The 15284-nt window shown below is 38.1% G+C and overlaps 1 protein-coding gene across 1 annotated transcript in view; it reads left to right on the top strand.

Moving 5' to 3' along the window:
- The first annotated feature begins 1629 nt into the window (after positions 1 to 1629).
- MTMR6 (myotubularin related protein 6) overlaps positions 1630 to 15284 on the top strand; it is a 34306-nt gene continuing 20651 nt past the window's right edge. Inside the window, exons 1-3 of the mRNA XM_028106223.2 lie at positions 1630 to 1786; positions 10964 to 11080; positions 14942 to 15104. Of these exons, the coding sequence (XP_027962024.1) occupies positions 1763 to 1786; positions 10964 to 11080; positions 14942 to 15104 (304 nt within the window). The 5' untranslated portion in view covers positions 1630 to 1762. The remainder of the gene's footprint in view (positions 1787 to 10963; positions 11081 to 14941; positions 15105 to 15284) is intronic.

Here is a 15284-nt window from a genome sequence, read left to right as displayed (position 1 = left end):
AAATGCTTTTTATTAGATCAATAAAGAATAAGGAAATGTTTTTATTTTACTTTCACTTATTCCTTCTCCAATACTCTTCTTTTCTTTACATAGATCCAAATTTCTGACCTATATCATTTTCCTTCTCTCTAAAGGACTTCTTTTAACATTTTTTTCCCAAGGCAACTGTACTGGCAACAAATTTGCTCAATTTTTGTTTATCTGAGAAAGGCTTTATTTCACTTTAGTCTTTTCTTGCTTGTGCAGCCTCCTCACAACTGAAGAGAAGTAAAATGTGATTGTTATCTTTGCTCTTCTATTGGTAGACTGTTTTTCCCCTCGGGCTTTTTCAGAATTTTTTCTTTATCTTTGACTTTGTATAGTTTGAGAATGATATGCAGTTTTCCTGACATCTATGCTGCTTAGTGTTCTCTGAGCTTACTGGGTCTGACTTTTGGTGTATGACATTAATTTGAGGGAATATCTCAGACATTATTATTCGAAATACTTGCTTATGTTCCTTTTTTTCTTCAGATATTCATTACGTGCGTGTGTTTCACCTTTTGTAGATGTCCAGCAGTTTTTGGATATTCTGCTCTGGCTTTGTTTTTGTTTGTTTTGTTTTTCAGGCTTTGTTTCCTTTGTTTTTCAGCTTTGGAGGTTTCTGTTGAGATATCTTCAAGCTCTCTGTGGATAAAGATCTCTTTCCTTAGCCATGTCCAGACTATTAATAACCCCACCAGAGGCATTCTTCATTTCTTTTGCAGTGTTTTTTTTTTTTTTATCTCTAGCATTTCTCTTCAGTTCTTTCTTAGGATTCCCATCTCTCTGTTTACATTGTCCATCTGTTCTAGCGTGTTGTCTCCTTTATCCAGATAAATTAGAGCCTTTAGTATATTAAATCCGAATTGTTTTAAATTTTCAATCTGATAATTCCAACATCCCTGTCATATCCAAGTCTTGGTTTTGGTGCTAGCTCTGTGTCTTCACATGTTTTCTGACCTTCAGTATGCCTTGTAAGTTTTCCTGGATTGTTGGACATAATGCACTTGGTAAAAGAAACTGCCCAGTACTGGCGCCCGGTAAGGCTGCTGCTTGTGGGTTTCTATTCCCTTACATTGTGTATTTTGCCTGCCCCTCTCTCTAATTCTGGGGGTAGCGGTTTTCCCTGTGACCTCAGGTTTCTTGCAGATCTAAGAAAAGTTGATGATTTTTCAGTTTGTTCAGCTTTTACTTGTTAGGATCTACTGCATATTATTATTATTATTATTATTATTATTATTATTTTGCCCATTGAACATTTATTTATTTAAGATCTACTCCATGATTTTTAATGGAAAACTGGTGTGTATGGACATAGTGCGCTTTTACATAACTAATTGTGGAGTATTGGGAATTTTGATTGTTTCAAATAAGGCTACAGTAAATGTATCTGATGATCGATCCTTAGAATAGATTCTTGGGGGGTGTTGGTGAGCCTCCACCAGCAGGCGGCGCTGTAGGACCTACGGCGGCCCGGGAAGAGCCAGACGCCGCTCTCCCTCGGAGGGCACTCTGCCCCGCCCGTCCTCTCCCCTCAGCGGTGGCGGGTTTGGGGAAGTGTTTCTAGGAGACGGCGCCCGCCGGCTGCGCCTGCGCGGTTGACGCTGCCAGGGGGCGGGCTGACGGGCCGCGGCGCTGGCCGGCTGGTAGTTCCTTTTGGGCCTGGGTCGTTGGGCCTGCCCGGGTTCTCTCGCTCCATGGTACGCCTGTGAGTCACGTTGCCGGCGGACGTCTCCTCGGGATGGAGCACATCCGTACGACCAAGGTAGTCGCGGAGAACAATTAGCCGCTGGCCATGGTCTGACCCAGCAGAGGTGGGGGGCGACGATAACTCGGCTGGCCGGACCAGGGCTGAGGACCGGCCGCGCGGGGGCCTGCCCGGGCCTAGTCTGGGAGGGCAGGGGCAGTTTGGGCCAGGGTGGGTGCGGAGGGCTCCTGTACCTATGGGAGTGGGAGTCCCGCTTTCAGCCCTTGGTGTTGGGGTGTGGATGATTTGGGCTGCTGGGGGTTGAGTCCCATGAATTGGGTCGCCGCCCTCTCAGCGCTACACTTTCTTGGGCAAAATTGGGGCTGCTTTAGCTTCAGCTGCTTTCAGGCATTCGCCTCCCCCAAAGACCTGAAAACGGGTGGGTCCTCAAATCAGCTTTGCAATATTGTGTAAGCTTTTCCTTGTTCACGTTGAATTGTCCCGTGTCACAAATTCTTGATGCAAGTTTTGGAGGCGCTGAGGTCAGCACTCTGCTCCACCTCACTTTGTTGTCTCGGTCTCCATCCAGTCATTTAGGTTTGGTACTCCGTCTCTTTGCTTCAAAACTTCAACTTCATTGTCTTTAGCGTCAATAGTTTAACAGAGGAGTTACGGAGAAGGAAAACATGTTATCCCATATTTTAAAGTGTCTGATGGAACTCTTTTTCAGTTGATCTTATTAAATCCCATGCTTAATTTTTGCATGCGAAAGGCATTTATTTTTAGGAACGAACAAGTATTCGTATAATTCCATTACAAATGTTGAAACTGAAGGAAATGGTATCAAAATATTACCAAGTTACGTTACCAGGAATTAAGTTCAGTTTCAACCTTGGGAGGGAGAAAACGTAAATCAAGACAAGAAGAATTGAATAACATAATTTTAAGATCGCCTGGAGCCTAACAAAATTAGGAAGAGGACCCACTGTGAATTTTGACTCCTCTGTTTTGCTAACTCCATCGCTCCATTGCCGCGCATCCTAAAATTACCGTTCATTTAGAAAAAATAGCGACATACGTTATCTTCATTTGTTCCATGGAGAATTTGAGGTCTATGTCATTAAAATTTTTCACGAACCTTTTTAAGGTGTTAGGGATTTTGTTAGAGCTTGTTTATAACATTGCATATACTATAATATTTGAAGATGCTAAAAACTAGTCCCTTTTTAAAAACCTTTTTTTTTTTTCCTTAAGGGAAGAATGGTAAAGAAACTGTTTAATTCTGGTTGCTGGCTCTTAAAGTTTGAAAATAGAAGGGTGGTTAAGTAAATAACCAAACTAGTAGAAGACGCAGAGATGGAAAAGAGGGCTAGAGCATGCATCAGATCAGGTTCTCGTCCTGGTTCCAGGGTTCCAAATGTGTATTATATAGTAGTTTTTCACAGTGGGCCTATCCTGATGGTTTAGTAAGGTCCTTTTATGACTTTTTAAGGAGCAGAAGATTTCTGAATAATTTTCTATTAAAATTACTTTTCAAGTTGTGCTCTTTTATTACTTTGAGTTATTTTTCTAGCATGGGATCACCAGTACTCTGAGATAATCATAAATGGCTATAGGTAGACTGCAATTAAACTAATACTTACTAGGTCCCAGTTATGTGCCAGGCATAGGACAGATACTGGCTGTAGAGCAGTGAGCACGATAGACATGGACCTCACTGTACATTCTGACAATTGTGTGAACTATATTTTCTTAAATTATGACTTAAAAGATTATTATGAACATAGCCTATTGCATTATTATACTACTTTGCATAACCTTCACTTGGACATGGTTAATTTACTGCAAAAATGATTGTATTTCAAAACTAAAAATGAATTGCTTTAAGTTTACTTAGCTGTTTTGAACTATGCAGTTTAGTCACTATGATCAAGAATTGACTGGAGTAGTTCTATGTAACTATTCTATGTGGAGACAGCTGTATTTGAGAAGTAATAATTACCAGTTCTTGAGCAACTCTGTGTCCGTGTAGCCAGCTGTGCAATATTACTTTACAATATTTACAGTTTCACAAGTATGCTAATTTATACACAGTTGTCACTAATTTCTTTTTTTTAAGATTTTATTTATTGATTTTGACAGAGAGTTGTCACTAATTTCTTAAATAACCCTGCCAGTTAGGTACATTATCGGCATTTGCAGATGAGAAGGAAATAGGCTTGGGGAGTTGAAGTAATCTGCCCAGTTATCTCATGAGGGATAGAGTTAAGATTTAAACCAAAGTTTGTCGTAATTTTTTTCGTTAATTCTCTAGTTTTAATCTGATTGTTAAAATGTATTAATCTTCAGAAATGAATCCTAATGAATTCTAAGAGCTTTTTTTCCTCTAAACCTCTTCTTGACATAAGTAAATAATATTTATGTGGTATTTTTTTGTATTGTTTATGGTCATTGTTTTTTTTTATTGTTTACAAACCAGAGATTTATCAGATAAAGTATTTTAGCTGAGTACTGATTAAATGGCTTTATAGTTATAAAATTCAGGAACAGATATACCATCCTGTTTTGGTCACATTTGGTTTACTTACTGCATAGCATCACTAAAGATGTCAAGTCTAGTCTGAATTTGAATTTCTGAAAGACTGTTTCCAAGCTCTGCCTATCACTTTGAGCTCTAATTTGGCCATAATGAGATAGTCTTGCCAAGAAACAATGGGAAATATGCAGAGACAGTTCTTCTTTATGCAGTCTTTCTCCTTTCCCTGCCAGGCTCCAGTGCTTTGGCTGACATCATCTGTTGATGTCAAACGATGTTGTGCTGTTTGTGAATGGAACTTTACAGAATGTAATGGAAGAATGTTTTCCTAAACTATATATGGAAGACTGCTTTCTACAGTTTGTTAAGGAATGGAATGTCCCAAGAAAATCTGACCCCATTAGGGCTCAAGTTGAATTATTCCAAAAGTAATGCCTACTTTGTTCTTAGCTTGCTACCCATTTTTGTCATTAGAATGTGTGATCATAGGTGTATGTACACAAATATGTGTAATCAGTTACAAAGAGGGAAAGAGATGCAAATAAGAACCAGTAGATTGTGGGGAGCACCTGAATGCTTTTCCTCCCATAAAGTGCTATTTTGACTCACTAATATTATTCCATTTTACAGGTGAGAAAACTGAAATTTGCAGAAATTAAATACCTTGTCCTGACTCAAACAGCTAGTTCTAATAAGGAAGAGATGGAGCTGGGAACTTGAATCCAGGTCTTTCTGATACTAGTCCTGTTCTCTTAACCATAGCACTCCTCTGCCTCACAGAGTAATTGTCTAATCAAGAGATTTGAGGGGCACCTGGGTGGCTCAGTTAAGTGCCTTCGGCTCAAGTCATGATCTCAGGGTCCAGGATCGAGCCCCACATCAAGCTCCCTGCTCAGTGGGGAGTCTGCTTCTCCCTCTCCCTCTGCCCACCCCCACTTGTGCACCCAGACACGCTCCCTTCTCCCCCTCTCTCTCAAGTAAATAAATAAAATCTTTTAAAAATTAATTAATTAATAGATTTGAATAGTGAGGTAGGTCAATGTGAGTAGGACTGGAAGGAAGGTAGGGGATGGAGGAGAGGAACTTAGGTGGTAGGATTTTGTCTAGTAGGTAACCTATTATGAGGGTGTAGGGTTAGGGAAAAGGTATGGTCCAGAAGAATAGATTTGGGAGTTGTCGGTGTTTAGGTAATCATTGATGTTTTCTTTTATGGATGAGTTTATGCAAGGAGTACACGTGTAGAGGCTCTTTGGAGAAGAGTGTGAAGGTTAGAGCCCTGGGAATACTTAGAAAGGGGCAAGCAGAGGAAGAGGAGTCAGAGAAAGAGTACTAGGGATATAATGGGAAGAGGTGAATCACAAGAAGGGAAGTCTTCCCTATTCTAATTTCCTTCTTTGCTCCCTCTTCCTCTGCTCTTTCCTTTTCTTGGGGCCTGGTACTGTTCTATGTACTGGAGAAATGGTGGTTCCCAGACAAAAGTCCCTGCCATTCCAAAACTTACTTTCTAGTTGGGGGAGACACAACAGTAAACAAAGTTAATAAGCCAAATAATAATATAGTAGATGGTAGTAAATGCTATGGAGAGTGCCAGGGTGAGATTGGGGGAGGACGGTTGTAAATAGGGTAGTTAGGGAAGTTCTTACAGAGATAGTGACAATTGAGTACAGACTGAAAGTGGTGAGGGAGCAAGCCATCTTCACAGGGGCAGGGGTTGGGGAGGAGTGGCTGGAAGAGTCCCAGCAGAGGGAACGGCAAGGGCAAAAGCCCTATGTTGGCCATGCCTGGTTTGTAGAAATCAGCAAGAGGACCAGTGTGGCTAGATCAGAGTGAGTGAAGGAGAGAGTGCAGTAGGAAATTAAAAGTTGCAGACAGCAGCAAGGCTTGAAGGCTAATGTGAATCTTTGGTTTTACTGAGTGAGACAGGAAGCCATTCATAGAAAGTCACCTGAATTCAGTGCTGCAGAAAAACAAAGTAAGATAGGACTGAAAAGTGTCCTTGGATTTATGATCTATTTTGTTTGGTGATTTATGCAGCCAGACGCTGTTGTAGGAACTTGGCATACACGAACAAAGAAAGATGAAAACCTCTGTCCTTTTGAGGGTTACTTTCCACTTCCCAAAGGCAACCTGATGCTCTTTTTTTTTTTTTTTTTTAAGATGTCAGTGCTGTAGAGTGTGGAATAATGATACTAAGAGTCGCGAATGAGTGCCTGGCTATAGGGGCAGCTCACAGCAAGTCAGAAAAGCCATGACAGTGTGTTTTCTACTTCAGTAGCCCTGTCATGTAGTTGTAAAGTACAACTGTTGGCTACAGAACATTGATTAAGATGGCCATTGGTCCTTTCTTGTCCCAGAGACCACTTGGTGTCCGAATTTTCTGGATGTAATACTGAATATTTGTGATATCCTCTGTTTTTTCATTTCCATTTGTAATCATTTCCTTTGTAATCAGCTGAAATTTGAACTTCCTGTTTAGAGTACCTTTTAGTGCAGGCCCAAAGTTGGCAACAACTCAACTAAATGGCCCTCAAAGTAATGTGTTGGCATTTCCCATCCTTACCATAATGACTACACCCTCCAATTCTCTTCTCCCTACTCTGTTTCTTCTTTGTTCTTTCTCTTCCCAAAACTTTGTCCTTCTTCCCCATTCTCTTTTTGCCTGTGATAATACCTATAATTAAAGGGTCCTGACACTATTTCCGTAGTGTCTCAGTGCTAGTGACCTGAAAGAGTCGTGATTGCTTCCTAAATACTTGACTTAAAACATTTCCAGGAAAGCACTGGGAAAAATATGTAGCAATATCTGTAAAGTATTTTCAGTTCCCTGGTGAAAAGGGGAAATATGAGGCAGTAGTTGGTGCTTGGAAATTGGCTAAGTCTCTGGTTTGAAATTTGTATGCTGATAATTTTAGCAAAGAAAAAGCTCTGCTTTCTTTTGTTTTTTACATTTATCTTAGGATTTGCAGCTAAGAACAGAATAATCAGTATACTCAGAACCTAAAGTTTTTCCAGAACCTAAAGTACTAAATGAATGTTTTGGAATAATTTTCAGATTAATTTTATTATCGGTCATATCCATATAGCGATTGCCATATTGAAGCAGTCATGTAATGATTTTTCTATTATATTTTCTTGATTTGAATATAATTTTCCATTTACTAAAGTAATAATCCTCAGTTTATTAAAGTCCTATATAGTCTCTTTTCTCTCAGATTTACATTTCTTTTTGTACCTTATCTTAGTGAATGGCAACCAGTCTGACAAGCTTAACATCTTCAAGAAGCCTCTATTTCTCCTTCCTTCTCACATCCATTTTGTCATCTCTAGATGGGCATCTGCTTTATCCTGTCTATTGCAACTTAATCTGGGCCTTTATCGTATCTCTCCAGGCACTCTTAGATTACTTTGTTAGCCTTTTACCTGGTTACCCACCTCCTGTCTCTACTCAACATTTTCTCCACATTGCCATTGGAAAGATCTTCTTAAAAACCATATCTAGTCATGGCTACTGTGCTTAAAATCTGCTGTATCCTTTTATCTGCAACACAGATACTCTACCTTAACAGGTGTTTCTTTTTCATCAAATATTATTGTCGCTCCCCTTTTGTGTTCTCTCTCTTCTGAGAATTCTGTATTTTCTGTGTTATAGTTAAGAAAATTTTGTTCAGCTTTGCTTTCAATATTATATTAGGAAAACAGTTTTTTCCAGCTGTAGGACACATTAGAATATTGAATTTGCTTTTAAAGTCCATGTGCCTCCTCCTTCCTTTCTCCATTTGAATTTGAACATTAGTTTAAGACAGAGGACTGTCAGGGCTCAACTTACCTCATCAGCTTACTGACTTACTAACAGTACTCATTTTTGCAAACATCTGAGCACTTTATTGCTTACTGTTTGTCAAGCAACCTTGGCGTCAAGTACCTACATTTATTATCCAGCCTTACTACAGCCCTCGAAGAAGAGACTGTTGTCCTTATTTTATAGATAAAGAAATGAGACCCAGACAATTTGGCCTTTAGTTGATAGCCAGTCAATTTCTGTGGAGTGAATCAGTAAACTGTCTTTCTTGAAAATGTCTATTTATGTGGATCTTTTCAAAAATGTGTGTGTGTGGGGGGGGGTGGGGTTTGCATACACCCATAATGCAGTTGTATATTTTAAAGGACCATAGTTGTAAGAAGCTCTTTTAAAAAGTGGGAGGACTGGGGCGCCTGGGCGGCTCAGTCAGTTAAGCGGCTGCCTTCGGCTCGGGTTGTGATCCCAGGGTCCTGGGATCGAGCCCCTCATCGGACTCCCTGCTCAGCAGGAAGCCTGCTTCTCCCTTTGCCTGCCATTTCCCCTGCTTGTGCTCTCTCTCTCTCTGTCAAATAAATAAATAAAATCTTAAAAAAAAAATACTACATTTCTCTCCAAATCTTAAAAAAAAAAAAGTGGGAGGACTACACAAACTGGAGCCTTAAACATTGGAGAAGAGCATAAAGATAGAGAAGGAACCTAGCCTAATGTGAGTTAAGAGCAAGAGGGATTAATTTGGAGTTGCATAAAAATGACCTGGTGAGCTTCTTAAAATACAGATCTTTGGGGGCGCCTACGTAGCTCAGTCAGTTAAGCGTCTGATCCCAGGGTCCTGCTCAGTGAGGAGTCTGCTTCTGCCTCTGCCCCTACCCCTGTGCACGTGCTCTCTCCCTCTCTCTAATAAATAAAAAACCTTTAAGAAAAATACAGATTTTTGGTCTCCATCTCCTGAGATGGCCGAGTGAAGTTGAGTGGGGCTTAGGATTTGTATTTATGCAGAGTTTTGGAGATGATTCAGATGAACAGCTAGGCTTTGGGACTTGAATGTAGGTAATCAGAATTAAAGATCTAATAAATGGGATTTCAGATAATTTTGGATTTAGAGATGGGGGAATCAAGAAATAGGCTTGGAGTGTTAGGATGAGTATTTTTAACTTGAATTTCCAATCTTGATAGACAACAAGCTCGAAAGAACTATGTAGTGTTATGCAGCTCTAGAGGAAGAGTGACTTTGTCTTAATTGGGTGATAGGGTGGGAATAGCAGACTGAGAGTTCACACGTGTATTTAAAAACAAGAAAAGCCAAACTATAACTGTACATTCTTAGTAATTTTTCTGCTTATTTTAAGTTTGTTCATTTATTTGTAAATTACTATTTACTGTTCACCTTCTATGTAGGGAGAAGGTGGCAGAGAGAAATGAGGGACAGTATAATGTTATAAAGAAGAACTTTATATAATAAATCTCTTGGATGATTTCAGCAAGAGACCACTGGTAAACTGTGGGCACCTTCTGTTTTCCCCTGTGGGAAGTGTTTCTATGGCCTTTCCCCCTAGTCCAACAAATATTTATTGTGTCAGATGCTATATTAGTCATTAGGTAGTCAAACATAAATAAGAGAGAGTTCTTGCCCTGGGGTATGTTGTAGCTTTAGTGGGAGAGATGGACACATGAACTTTATATGATGCTTTATAATGTAGAAACTACTCTAACAGTAGTGGAAGGTGCAGATTTTAAAAGTATTTAGGCTATAAAATTGATAGGAGTTAGTGATTAGTTGAATATTGGCGGTCAAGAGGAAGTCATAGGATGATTCCCAGATTTCTAATGTGGGTGATTGGATGAAGATGGAGTCATATTAATTCAAATCAGAAATATAGGATTAGGAACCTACTTGTGAGGGGTGAGGGAAAATCAGTTTCATTTTCTGTATGCTTAACATGAGTCTTAAGACATCCAAATAGAGCAGTATGCATGGTGGGAAGGTGTTCTACCTCAGGAATCAGACCTATGACATAGGGTTATTACTGTGCTGTTCCGCTTACTAGCTGTTACTAGCTGTGTGATGTTGGGACATTTAACATTTAACTTCTCTAAGTCTCAGTTTCCATACGAAATTAATAGTACTTACTACATAGGAATTGTTAAAATTAAAAGAAATAATGTATGTTAAGCACTTATCATAATACTGGGCATATAATAAGACCTCAATACTATGTCAGAAATTATTATTGTTATTATGTGTATAGCAGGCAGTGTGAACTCAGGAGAGCTCAGAGTTGGGCATTTAGTTTGGAGAGTCACTAAGGACAGTGGATAAGATGCCTATAGAGAATGGAGCCCCTGAATAAGAATAGTAATGAATAGGGGATGGACAGAGGGTTAAAATTCAAATGAAAGTAGTGTGATTGTTTTGCATGTAGATATTTGTGTGTAGAGTATTTGTGCCTTGTCAAAAAATTATTTATGGCTTGTGATTGAAGCATAACAAGAAATATTTATGACCTTTTGATTAAAAGACTTAATCAAACTGGGTGTTGTGTGTAAGTGATGAATCACTGAATTCTACTCCAGAAACCAATATTGCACTGTATGTTAACTAAATAATATTTAAATTAAAAAATATGTGGACTCTTGAATATGAAAACTGTTTATACCATGTGCCTCCTTCCTGTTCCCCTTAATATTTGTGTTATTTTTTTACAGAGTACCTTTATTGGTTGTATTTCTAACTCTAAACAGTACCTGTGTAACTTGTGGTTTACATATTCCCCAAGATGTGTGAAATTTAATGTTCAACATTAAATAAACTCATGTTTTTGAATAGAAAGAAGAGCTTTGAAAATGGTACATTTAAATCCTAGGATAACAAAGAATTTGTGTTACTTTTGAAATGAGAAATAACTTCTTTTTCTTTTTTTAGGTTGAGCAAGTGAAATTACTTGACCGATTCAGTACCAGCAACAAGTCACTAACAGGAACGCTCTATCTTACGGCCACACATCTATTATTTATAGACTCTCATCAGAAAGAAACCTGGGTAAGAAGGGCATCTTCTGTACTGCTTACCATACTTAGAGTAATGGCCTTGGCCTTTTGCTGTATTTCATTTTGATCATGTACAAAAAATTTAATCATTAGTTAACCTGTTTCAACAAAAAGTTTTTCAAAGTCACCTGATCACTTCTACCCTCCCTCCTAATAAAACAAGGATACAATGTAGAATGTGGAACTCTTTTAGAAGATATAGCAAGACTCTTTTTATCTGCATTAATAATTATAGAATACCTACTTGTTCCTTTTAATTTTTAAAAATGTAATATATGTACATGTTTAATATTTAATATTAAGTTCACATGGCATAGTCACAGTGTTTTTTTTTAAGATTTTATTTATTTATTTGAGAGAGAGAATGAGAGGGCACCTCATCCATGGTATTTTTATACAAAATTACAATTACAGTGTTTTTTTAATTGATTGTAGATCAAATAATACAGTAATGGATATTTTGTATATATTACTTCCTGTGTATGTGCCAGAGTTTCTCAGCGGTGTCTGCCTGGGGTAAAATTACTGGATCTTCTAGAGGGGAGGGGGGTAGGGGGAGGGGTTAGCCTGGTGATGGGTATTGAGGAGGGCACGTTCTGCATGGAGCACTGGGTGTTATGAACAAACAATGAATCATGGAACACTGCACCAAAAACTAATGATGTAATATATGGTGATTAACATAACAATAAAAAATTAAAAAAAATAAGTGCATATTTTCCTTCACTAAATATGGCCCCTTTCCAAAATAGTTGTCTCAAAATATTCTCAGTAGAAAGTGATACATTGTCCACCATTGTCGGCAACATTGATATTGTCAGCTTTAAAATTTTTGCCTCTTCGGTGGATGTGCAATTGTGATTTTAATTTGCTGATTACAAGGAAGTTGTCCTTTCAGATATTTTGGCCTTTAGATTTCCTTTTCTTTTTCTCTTGGGCTATTTGTCCTTTTTTTGACTTTATGAGTCTGGTTTTTAATGTTTTGTCAGGTATATGTGTTGTAAATAACTTCTCCCAGTGTGTGGCTTGTCTTGTGTGTATATACATCTTTGAATTAAAGTTTAAAATTTTAGTGTATTAGACTTTTCATTTTTTCTTTTATGGTTTATGCTGTATTCTGACTTAAGGGATTCTTTTTTTTTTTTAAGATTTTATTTTTTTATTTGAGAGAGAATGAGAGATGGAGAACACAAGAGGGAAGAGGGTTAGAGGGAGAAGCAGACTCCCTGCCGAGCAGGGAGCCCGATGTGGGACTCGATCCCAGGACTCCAGGATCATGACCTGAGCCGAAGGCAGTCGCTCAACCAACTGAGCCACCCAGGCGCCCTGACTTAAGGGATTCTTAAAGGCATAAAGATTCTCCTGTATTTTTTTCTAAAAGCTTACATTTTATATTTCAAGTATAAGTTGTTAACACATATGGGAAATATTTTGTTGGATGATATAACTTAGGGATTCACTTTTGTTTTTATTCTTTTCAGATGGATACTGGCGCCATTTATTGACAGTTTCAATGCATTAATGTATAGTATCAACTCTGTCATAAATAAAGTGAGGGTTTGCTTTTGACCTCTCTATTCTGTTCTTTTGATATATTGATTCCACTGTATAATAGCATACTGCTTTATTGACTCTAGCTTTTTAATATAGTCTCTCTTTTATTGTACTCTCTTGATTTCCGCAGGAAGGCCATCCAGTTGATAGGTGATTGCAATAAGTAAGTCAAGATACTTACCTGAGATGTTGATCTCGGGGAGTTGTATTCCTCGAGCACTGGAGCTCTTCCCCATCCAGTGTTGGCCCAGGAACTGTCAAGGGTTTTACCTAGCAGGGCCTTGTTAAATCATTAGTCACGTGATCATCCACTCTGTCTACCCTGCCTTTGTCCGTCTGACTTAATATCTTCTCAGTATGTTTTCCATCTCCTAGAGATAGACAGGGAAGTTTCCCATAGACCTCTTCTTGCATATATTATGAACATAGTTTGGGGAGCAGCAAAAAAAGATCTATGTTATTCTCTCCTATTGTTGTTTTATCAGTGTATTCCCATCTCTCTCTCCTGAATGAAATCTGTTTAGTATACTCGATCCATAGAAATGAACATTTTAGATCTAGAAGGGGACTTACTAACTTTTTTTTCTCATTTTACAGGTAATTCTTTTTTCAAGATCACGTAATTAGTGGCAGAGTCAGGTCTCTTCAACATTTTCTTCTTGCAAATGATTTTGGGTCTTAATTAGAATCATAAAAGTGATACATTATAGTAGCTTATTGTCTCTTATTCTCTATTTAGATGTTACTATTAGATCATTTTGAGTAACTTGGCACAGGCCTGCTAATATAAATGTTACTAGTGCTAAATCTTAGCCATAAGTTGGGCCATGTGTAGTGTATACTAAATATCTATGTTATGTATACTTTTAATGTCTGTAGAACAAGTTCTTATTAATCTTTTTTAAGCTTTTCTTGATGATTTTATGCATTTAATCTTGCATGTGAACTTTAGAAAATACATATAATATGATTAATATCAGCATTTAATATTATAATTACATAGTACATATGTATGATATAAATAATCATCCATCTCTTACCCTGCCACAGAAAAAGACAAAAAGCAGTTTGGAATTTTTTACTGAACTTGTATCAAAGTTTTAGATTAATTTGGGATGAACTGATTTCTTTCCATGATGGAGTTTTTATCATTCAGGAGCCTGCTATGACTCTAAGATCTTTGATTTTCTAGAAAAACTTTCTATAAATATTTTAAATTCATAGGAATGGTATTGAGAAAAAACTTTTTTTTTAGTAGCAAACAGAATATTAGAACTGGTATGAATGATAATCATATATTTAAAATGCCATCAAGTATTGAGTTTATAGTAGGACTTTCTATTCATTCAATAAACATTGTGATGGAGGTATAAGCAATGATACTTGTATTGCTGGTTTGGTCAAGTTTTAAGTTTGGATTTATAAGATACAACATTTGAAACTTTTTTTTTTTTTTTTAATTTGAGCAGGGTCATTATAATGCTCCAGATACTGGAGGTAGAATGGTGCTCGACTGAGCTGTAGTATTGCTCCCTACAAAGTTCCCAGCATCTGGCTGGAGAAATAGACATTCACCATACAAGGAATTACTCATGTTCTAAGTACTGTGAAGGAAAAGTATAGGCATAAGAAAATGGACAGGACCTAACTTACTTGGGAAGGGCCATGGGGGTTGTCAGGCTGTTCTTCTTGGTGATGATGTTTAAACAAAGGCCAGAAATAATACTAGGAGTTCCTAGATGAAGAAGTAGATCTATAATTTCCCAGTTAGTAAGAGCAACTCAGTGTGTGTAGAAGAGGTTGGTGCATTTGAGGAGCCAAAAGAGGACTCTGTCACTCGAACTTGATGTGGGGAGGGACTTGAAGTGAGTCTAGAGCCTAGAGTCTGGGAAATGACATGACATCACTTTTTTAAAAATCGCTTTTTAGTGGTCACTCAGCTGCCTTGTAGAAAATGGACTAGAGGGGGTCAAGAGTAGATATGGAGAGAGCTTTCCTAAAAGGCCACTTACAGTTACCTAGGTGAGAAACAGTGGGAGCATTGCAGCTAGGGGAGTGACAGCAGACATGGAGAGAAGTTGCAGAGATAGGTAGGAGATGCAGTTCTCGGGGTTTGATGATGTATTGAGTATGTGGAGTGATGGAGGAAGTATCAGAGAGCATAGTTCGGCTTAGGCATTCAGTCACACGTTTTGAGTACTTTGTTTGAAGAGGGCATTTCTAACATGTATTCTGGAAGAGAATATGATATTCAGTGCCCTTTGATGATGATGATGATCATGTTTTTTCCATGCTGTAGATATTGCACCACCATATTGCCTTAGTAGAGAAACTAGCTTTGACTACTTCTGGATGCCCACTGGTGATTCAGTGCAAGAACTTCAGGATTGTGCATTTCATTGTTCCCAGAGAAAGAGATTGCCATGATATTTACAATTCTTTGCTACAGCTGTCAAAACAAGGTACTGTTTTTAGAGACCAAAGCTTACTTAGTGTTGAGATGGATTATCTAAGATACTTAATATGCCATTGTTACTTTATACTTGAAGTTACTCTTAAGTTCTTGTGCACTCTATTCCAAAAAGTTTGACTTGGAAATAATTAGATGCTTCTGATCTGAATCGTAAGAATGGTTTCCAAAG

The sequence above is a fragment of the Eumetopias jubatus genome, unplaced genomic scaffold, assembly GCF_037043125.1.
Source record: "Eumetopias jubatus isolate StellerSeaLion01/CBP00866 unplaced genomic scaffold, mEumJub1_p1.0 scaffold_3, whole genome shotgun sequence".
Classification (NCBI taxonomy): domain Eukaryota; kingdom Metazoa; phylum Chordata; class Mammalia; order Carnivora; family Otariidae; genus Eumetopias; species Eumetopias jubatus.
The sequence above is the reverse complement of the archived record's forward strand: the minus strand, read 5'-3'. Positions and strand labels throughout refer to the sequence as shown.